This window comes from Phalaenopsis equestris, unplaced genomic scaffold (assembly GCF_001263595.1).
Source record: "Phalaenopsis equestris unplaced genomic scaffold, ASM126359v1 Scaffold000291, whole genome shotgun sequence".
NCBI classification, from domain to species: Eukaryota; Viridiplantae; Streptophyta; class Magnoliopsida; order Asparagales; family Orchidaceae; genus Phalaenopsis; species Phalaenopsis equestris.
Genome location: NW_018164733.1, coordinates 736 through 10459, shown reverse-complemented (window position 1 = coordinate 10459; position 9724 = coordinate 736). Strand labels below are relative to the sequence as shown.

At 32.8% G+C, this 9724-nt stretch overlaps 1 protein-coding gene across 1 annotated transcript in view; it reads right to left on the bottom strand.

The window, feature by feature from the left end:
* Window positions 1-4447, bottom strand: part of LOC110025127 (myosin-17-like) — a gene marked incomplete at its 5' end in the record, with an annotated part of 10839 nt that extends 6392 nt beyond the window's left edge. The window contains 10 exon segments of the mRNA XM_020725415.1: window positions 2163-2220; window positions 2312-2413; window positions 2520-2666; window positions 2748-2884; window positions 3007-3156; window positions 3281-3440; window positions 3632-3690; window positions 3825-3981; window positions 4064-4209; window positions 4304-4447. Of these exon segments, the coding sequence (XP_020581074.1) occupies window positions 2163-2220; window positions 2312-2413; window positions 2520-2666; window positions 2748-2884; window positions 3007-3156; window positions 3281-3440; window positions 3632-3690; window positions 3825-3981; window positions 4064-4209; window positions 4304-4447 (1260 nt within the window).
* Window positions 4448-9724: the final 5277 nt, after the last annotated feature.

The window sequence follows — 9724 nt, the reverse complement described above, 5'->3', positions numbered from 1 at the left end:
GATAGGGGAAGATAAACACCGCTTCGGAATATATAACTGAAGCATTATGCAATTCCTTGGATATAACCCTCGAAAGAAGAAAACGGACGCCGGCGGCTATCCTAAACAAACACATGCCAAAAACTAACTTCTAGCACAAAAAGGCTGTTCCGGAAGGCAGCAGCAAGGAAGAGGCAGCCGGAAGCGATGTGGGAGGCTGCGGAGGGAAAGATAATCACCACCTCAGAAGAGAGATACGACATGAGCATTATGCAATCCCTCAGATATAACTCTCGAAAGGAAAAAACAGACTCCGACGGCTAACCTAAACAAACACATGCCAAAAACTGACTCCCAAACAATAATAAAACACATATATGGAAAAGAATGAAAAATGAACGAAGGATAATGGGAAAGAAAGCAAAAAAAGGAGGAAACCCCGTCTCCCATAGGGTTGTAATCGAGCCGAGCCGAGAATATCATTGTTCGGACTTGGCTTGGTATAATTATAAGTTGTTCATGTTCAGATTGAGCATATGTCGAGCTTTCATATATTGTTCAAGTTTAATTTGTTTAACTTTTTCAATGTTTGAACTTGATTTATGCTTGATTTGTTTGTAAATTGTAAATGAGTATTTAAACGAGCTAAAAAATCAAACAGGAATCAAGATTTTCATTGAAAAAAATTTATAAATATATTTGCAATTCTAATTGCAATTATTAAATTATCAATTATAAACTCTAAAATCTTTGAGCTTTACTAATTAACTACATATTTTTTATTATTTTTATTGGTAGGACTATACTAGTTCAAATTTTGTAATGGAAGAACTAAATTGATAATAAAAATAATAATAATAAGACAATCCACATTAATGTTGTTGGAAATTACAGTGTAATGGTCATTAAAAATGAACTCATTACATTCAAGGTTATGAAAACTCTACAAGAAAAATCTTTTATGGAACTCCTTTAATTGTAAATATATCATTCTAAATTATCATTCACTTATTAGAAAAATAAATATATAATTATAATTAAACCAAAAATATTATTGATATAATAATATATTGCTATTAAATCTATAATTAAAAAAACTTTAACTAATTAAATTTTATTTAAATAATATATCAAATATATAATACGAGTTATTATCGAACTTAATATCAAGTATTTAACAAGTTACTTGTTGAACAACAAACGAGTTTGTTCGTGACTATAAATAAATAAGTTCGACAATGTTCATATTCAATTTATTTAAACTTCGAGCTTCAAAAAATTCTTCAAGCTTATTTATTTACTAATTTGAACGAAAATGATCAAGCCTTAATCGAGTCAAGCTCAAGTAGTTCATCGAGTGCATTGGTTCATCTACAGCCCTAAGACTCTCCCATCTCCTACGATCGTGTGGGAATCGCGATTCGCGTCCCTCATTCAAGGTGGAAGTGGAGCAGTCCAGTGTTTTTCACCAAAAAAAAAAAAAGAAAAAAAGAAAAACAACCTCAGTCTGTGTCCTAAAATACATGTGAATGACCATATGGAAGTCCTCTAGCCACGCACATCGTCTATTATAGCGTGTGTTTACGGATTTATGTGAGCTCTCTTTTAAGAACAATTCAAATGAGACAGGATTGAATCTAATGACTACAGAAGAGAAAATCACTTGTCCCTCATCATCTTCAATCCTCTATAAGAGTACCCTAAAGAGTAGGATTGCTTAGAAGATTGGTGTTTTCAACATACCCATCCTAGTAAGGTTAGGGTTGCTTAAGAGGATTGGTGTCTTCAACATGCCCACTCCAATGCACGTGAGAAAAAAAATATATGCATAATAAGATTGTTTGCAACCATAAGTTTTGGCTTCTACAATGACACAGAGGTGTACATAGGTTTTTGGGAAGGGCGGGTGCAGATAGGTTTTTGGGAAAGGCAGGTGCAGATAGTTTTTTGGGAAGGTCGGATGACGGCTTTTGGTGTAAACAATTTTAGTTGCTTCTGTGTTATCGTAACAAATCATATCCCTTCTATTATGACAGTAGACTTTGTTCAAACCTAACCATGTAAATTTTAATTATTATATCTATAACTTTTTATCTTTTATTCGGTGCATCATATTTGCTTCTCAAGGGGCCTTCACATTGAGATAGATGTTCAAGTAAAATGTTAAGGCAGAAAAAACTAACCTGGTTGAAATGCTGTTGCAACTTTTCATTGGTAAAATTGATACAAAATTGCTCAAAACTGCCCACATTAAAATACAAAAAGAAATGGTAAGGGAATTTTAATTTCAATAATATAGATGGAATGATTTCAAATCTTTATGATAAATTACCTGTTGCACTTAAAACTCTCAAAACCATAAATATCAAGAACTCCAATCAGTGACTTTGAATTTGGATCTTGTCCAATTGATACATTGATCTTTTCCACTAACCTGTTGAAGTATCAACAGTCATATTTACATCACTTTCACTTTCACCAACACTTCACATTGCACAATGCTATGGAAAGATTTTATAACATTCTATGCTTGACCTTACCAATCAAAAAGACGAGAATATAAAGTCTTTGCAAAACCATCCCTGCTGACAATTGCAGAAGCAGGATCTAGAGTTCTTGTGATAATTTCTTCTGGTGTCACCATCACACGCCTAATAAGTGCATTTTCCAGTCCCTGGGCATCACACCTACAATGAAAAATAGATTAAAAGCCAACAGCATTATCAGCAATGTGAAATAAAGTTAAGAGAAAAAACAAGAGGACTTACATCAGTAGTTCAGAAGCTGTCTTAAGATGAAACCTTGATTTGTCATCCTTAATGACAGAAGAATCTATTTCCTCTCCTTTTGCAAAATCAATATTCCCTATATGAAGAATAGCAGCTACCACTCTGAATATTGCTTCCTGAAGAAAAAAATTTCAGTTATTATCATGAATTGACAAATAGCGAATATCTATTGGAGAAAACTAAGACATAATTTCTTTCTAAAAATTTTATTCTAGAAATATAAAAAAAATGATTTAACCTGTTCGCATTCACTGATTCCAACTATATCCATTGCCCTTATTGTAGCAAGATATTCAAGAGAATCATCAACGCCATCCAATTCATAACAATCAGACTGATTTAGATAGTGAAATGATTGTGGACTTCCCAATTTATATTTCTCTTTTACCTGCAAATTACAAGGAATATTTTCTTTAAACTTTATAAGTGTTTAGTAGAAGGCCAAAACCATATAATAAATAGGCAATACAAAATGCTAAAATCAAGTTGTAAAAGAGCCTTTGCATTTGCACCTCCTGAGGAGCAGCACAAAGAAGGTAAAAGCAGTGGTAATTCCTTTCTGGAGTATTAATTTGGCAAACACGTGATCTTTCAAGCAAGTAGGTCCTAATAGCAGCACCAGATATTCTTCCACTCTTGTCAAATTGTATTTCAACGAACTTGCCAAAGCGACTTCATTGAATTCCATCAACAAAATCAGGTGGTTAAAGCTAGTAAAATATTTCATAGAGGACAACAAAGAAGAATAATCTAACATATTAAACCTAATAAATGTCAAATTTTACAACTTCACATATGATACTCCATGGATGCTGCTAAAAAGCAAAGCCCAAATAAAAAAAACAACATTCGATAATATTTACCTTGAGTTATTATTTCTAACAGTTTTTGCATTCCCAAATGCTTCAAGGACTGGGTTGGACTGGAAGTAACAAAAAAAGTAGGCATAAAATTTATGTCAAAACAATAGGAACTTGCAAGATAAATAAGAGAAGAAGGGTGGCTTTCATGAAGAATTGATTGCATTCTTCAAATAACAAAGTATTTTTTACTTACTTCCAAAACTTGCTGTTCAACCGTTCTTCCTTCTATTCCAGAACGACCACCCAAATAAGCAAGATATCTCATAAGCATCTTTGTTGTTTCGGTTTTACCAGCACCACTTTCTCCACTAACCAAAATGGAATTGCTCCTTCCTTCATTAATCATAGCCCTACATTCTTGCAGGAAAACATACATCAACAAAAGTTGTGAAGAATACTTGCGGTAGAAATAGATAAACCAATAAGAATTACCTGTAAGCAACATCTGCAACAGCAAATACATGGGGGCTAAGCTCTCCAAATCCTGCTCCTTTATACTGCCCCATCATGTGGGTGTCATAAAGATGCGGCAACCTTTGAAAAGGGTTTACTGCAATTAAGATGTTGCCAGTATACGTCTGAAAGCTCAAAATCAAAATGTCAGTGGCACTGAAACTTTTTTGTATCCTAGATAATTCTAACTCAGAACTGAGACAGAGATAAATATTTTACATAAATCTCATTGAGCTCATATCTTGTGGCCAGATTTTGAAGCACACCAGGTTCATGCAAATATGATAATCTTGTCATATCATCCACTCCACCAGGGGGAGCCTCTGTATCCTTCGGAAATACCTTTGATACATTTGCAACAACCTAAACGGAAGAATTAAGAAAAATAATTACAAAACCACATAAATAGCTAATTCTAAAAAAAGTTTAAAAAAAAACCCTAAAAGAGGAGTTCTGCCACAAATATTTTGTCCGCAAGGTACTAACTCTTTTTGTGTAAAATTTTATGTAAAGTTTCTAGCCATGTTACTTTTGGTGCACAAACCATTATGTACAATTTCTAACCATGGCACTTTTGACCTACATCTTCTGTGTATTCATTCTAAATTAAATATATCTATTGTTTAAAAATTACCGCTCAATCCTTCCTAGTTTTGTCATGCCTCTATAACTTAGCTATCAATAACTTCATATTGCCCACTCACGTCACGTCCATATAACAAAATAGGTGCTACTATACTATATAAATTTAAATTTAGGTTTCCCTGATAACCTATGATAGCATTATACTTGTGAGACCATTCTCTATTTTAACAAACCAACTTTAAATTTAAATATTATATCCTCAAAAATAAATTCAAGATATTAAATATTAAAAAAATGCATTTCACTTGATGTTCCAGGAATATGAGTGATAATTGTCAATTTGATATCCCATATCATATTATGTACTGAATCATTTCCCCAATAATTTAAGATCCCTCTTGCTTAATAGAAAATAATAATAATAATAATAACATATTCAAGTCCAACACAAAACACAACTTGTCCCAGGCTCCACACATGTGACTCATCATAGCCCTCTCCATATCAACCTGTCTGCATCTCATTCAAATAATCTTGCACCCACCTTTACCAGCAATGTTCACACGTACAATCTCTCATGCAACTCATCTCTTCTCGATCTAAAAGTTCACACACATGCTCCTGCTCCAAGAATTTCACTTTAAGTTAGTGAGCATTGTTCCCATATTCCTATGTTCTCCATCATTCACTCTCCCTCAATGTCTCTTATGCTAGTTAACCCTTTCCTTCGCACTCTCTTTCTCACATATTTCTATTGCAGGTCCGTCTTCGACCCTGCCCACACCCCAGCATTTCACTCCTAAGCAGTCTCACTTCAAAGAATATCGTACATACTTCAATCTCATTTCAGGCTGACCGATAATGTGGAAACCCGTGTCATTTAGTCTAGCTAAATTGAATACAACACGACTTTCAATTCTGGCCATCAGTCCTACATCAGGTCAATTCTCCCTCCACGACTTCGAACAATATTATTTGGTATGAATAAGGTGAGTGATTGTTTTCTCTCCAGCAATTATATAAGGCTAAAACTCTGATAGATTTTATGCTATCAATAGGTGGCCAATAATCATTTAGTGACTTGTTGGCATACTTAGGGCATCCTTCTGATTATTGGAGAAAAACAAAGCTTCACTGACACATCAAATTCCCTCCAATGAGAAAAAAGAAAAACTATCAATACCCCCATAAAACTCAGCGAAAACAACTCTAATGATCTAAATTAAGCATGCAAAATCATAATTGCATTTAAATTAAAACAAGGAAGAAGATACACTTTAACTGATGCAATGCATGTCTAAAAATAAACGGGATACAATAAGCGCTCACCTGGCATATGTGATAACTAATTGTTCAGCAATTAAATTAGCAAAAAGCCATTTCAAGTTTATAAGAGTCCACAATTTAAATAAAAAGAAGAATACATTCATCTAGGCTGCTACAACCAATCTGGCTATGCAACGATTCATAATAAAATTTTATAAAATTATTGTCAACTTTCAACTAATTCAACCAAACATTTCGTGAAATGTGGAAGTGCCTAACACATTTGAAATTACTTTAGAAAGTGTCAGTATGTCAATGTATTCCAACAGACAACAACATCATACATATCACATAATAACCTTCACTCATGTTCATGCCTTGATATGTATGCCAAATGCATTGATTTGTGCCAAGCACACTACACCCACAAAACTTCGATTCAAACACATACTATTGACCTAGTTGATCAAATAGATAAAACAAGAAACTGGGTCTGACCTTGTTGATTCCTAGTTGATCTAAGCGTCCTGGTGAGTCATCACTCTGACCTAGTTGATCAAATAGATAAAACAAGAAACTGTGTCTGACCTTGTTGATTCCTAGTTGATCTAGGCGTCCTGGTGAGTCATCACTCTAGTCGTCTTGTCCAAAGCATAAAAATATAAACTTATCCTTATAGTTCAATCTACATTCAAAGCAACAAGATTTATGTTTAACCACCTTAAACGGGAACTATAAGCCTCAAATACATATAGAGTAATAAATCATAATACTCCTACAAGAATATAGAATACCAAATCAAAATAAATTCTTTCATTGGTCATTCGATGGATATGAACCAAATGCCAATTAAGACGCTAACACAAAGACAACAAGCCCATCAAATTAAAATAAAATGTGCCTCCCTACATGCATCATAATTAATAGACTAGCATAGAATCAGCAAGCATGTCAAATTAAACCATACGTGCCGCCTTACCTATAGGTAAGAAAAGTAAGATTATAAGACCGCTCACCAGACTTTCCTCTTCCTCATTAAAAATCTCATTTATGAGCATTCCCATGGCTAAAGCCCCATCCTAATCAATTTAGAAATACTTGTAGTGATAGGAAAAAGATCACTGAAGGTAGTCAAATAAACCTAACAAGCTTACAATGTAATAATCTCTCTTATTTAGGAATTTTGAAGCATGGCTAAAGCCCCATCCTAATCAATTTAGAAATATTTGTAGTGATAGGAAAAAGATCACTGAAGGTAGTAAAATAAACCTAACAAGCTTACAATGTAATAATCCCTCTTATTTAGGAATTTTTGAAATCACCCACTTGCTCAAGAAGTAGACTATCAGAATTAAAAGAGATGGCTCATCCAACTAAAATTTTACTCAAAACAAATTTCTTAATTGTACAGGTTAAGAACCCCCAAGTTTTTTAAAAATTTTTGAAATTCCAAACCAATGATTAAACCAGACACAAAACGTTATCATTTTAAAAGCTCAAAGCTCACGAGAATTTCACTCATGATTCACAGTGAAGTACTTTGTGAATGCTATACCAATGGAAGCCAATTACAAAGCTCGCAACTAGGGCAATGGAGTAACTAAGCTCATCCCATCATAGGTTTAATCACCAAGTACACGATCAGAATGATGGAGGAAATAGGCTCATCTAATCACAAGTGTAGCAAACTCCCAAAATGAATAATGAAGAAATTAGGCAAATGATGTAAGTGGTGGAGGAAATACATTTGTCAAGCATGCAACTCAAGACATAAAACATCTGACAAAGGTAGTGAGGTCAAATATTGAGACCGAGACTGCTAATGACATGAAGCCAAGAATTTTAATTAAAAGCCTTTTAAGAAGACACATGCTCACAAGTTTAGCAAACTCCCAAAAAGAATAGTGAAGAAATTAGGCACATGATGTGAGTAGTAGAGGAAATACACTTGTAAAGCTCACAACTTAAGACGTAAAACATGTGACAAAGGTAGTAAAGTCAAATATTAAGACCGAGACTGTTGAAGACATGAAGCCAAGAATTTTAATCAAAAGCCTTCTAAGAAGACACATGCAAGTAAGAGAAAGTTGTGAACCTTAGTTAATAATCATAAAATCAAAAGCCCCACATTAATCTATCCTGCTTCAAAAATTTTAACCCAAGGAATGGCACAACCAACTCTCATAAAAAGATAACATCCTAAGCATAAACTTAAAAATTATTACCAAAATAAAACTACAAAAATGACAAAAAAATACAACTATCAAAATCAAGTATAAGTTTAATTTTTAAATTTTTCATCATAATGCAAACGATTTGTGTTTTTGGTCGCTGAGAACTATGTATAAGAATTGCATCAAATTCACAAGGCTTCGGATTAAGTCACATAGATGAAATTTTAAGTTTCATATATTCTTTAAATAAATTCTCTGAGATGTTAATGAAATTTAAATTTTTCCATGATCTTTTTATGAATTTATAAATTGAGAATTAAGGACCAATAATAAAATCAATACCAACTTGATTATTTTTAATAGGGATATTTTTTTAGATAATACATCAAAAGTTGCATTACCAGATTACTCAATTGATTCATCAGCATCAGCAGGCACATTGTAATTTAGTTGTATTCTAATTGATATTTAGCTTAAAAAATTATCCCAATTTCATATTCAATGTCAATTTTAGATTTAACTCCTGTGAAATTTTTGTTCAGACTCATGAACAAGCCTTAATATAGACTCAAGTGCATTCAGATTTAACAAAAGTTATTGTAACTATAAAACTTTCCCTGCAAAAGGCTACCCATAATCTAAAATTTCTTTAATAAGATTAAGGGTCCGTTTGGGCCAGCTTATTTGGTTCGGTGGCGTTTTGAAAACGCACCTGACCTGTTTGGGTAAACTGCGTTTTGGCTGCGGTCTAGCTTTTTCAAAAAAATAAAAATTTGTAATAGCCACCGCACCTAGCTTATCAGCAGATTATTTTTAATCAGCTTATCAGCAGATTATTCAATAAGTTGCAGCTGCCCCAAATAGACTCTAAAACTGACTTTAGCAAGCTATAAATGTGCTTGTGATGATAATCATTTTTCTCTTAAAAGATTAATCATAGTTCCATTAATCCTACCAAGAGAATATTTATAATATTTCCCAATATCTAGATCTATATATAAAACTTCATCTAATCATGTGGATTAAATTTTAATACATTCTTCACGAAAAAAATAGCCATAAAAAAGTTATATCTAGGTATATAATATTGGCTAAGATTTTTAAACCTTATAAAAAAATCCAAACACATTATAGTCACCTCATTTAATTTTTTACAATGATCATGCAATTGATAAATTGGTCTGTTCAATCATTAAATGACAAAAATTATTTTTAAAATTCTCTTTCAAATCAACCCAAGTAGGTTTTGTTGTATCAAAACTACTTTGCCAAAAATATTGAGCAAGGGCCATTATCTTATCCATTCCTTAACCTAATAATAATTAAGTTGGAAATGTTTACAATCAAAAATAAAAAGCTTTCATCTGAGTTCTATCTTTTTTTCTTTTTTTTTTGGGTTAGCTTCTATAGGTTTTATATCTTATGAGTAGAAGATATTATGACATAGCAATAAGTTGGAATGCCAAATATAATGTCACACATCCTAGGATTAAGTTTATTGGTGCAAATGTGCAAATACAATGCAACAAAACCATGCCAAATTATACATTAATTTGCATAGCTCAAACTTTTAATTTCAAAAATTAGTTCTTACTTGCCAATAAAAATGAAAAAT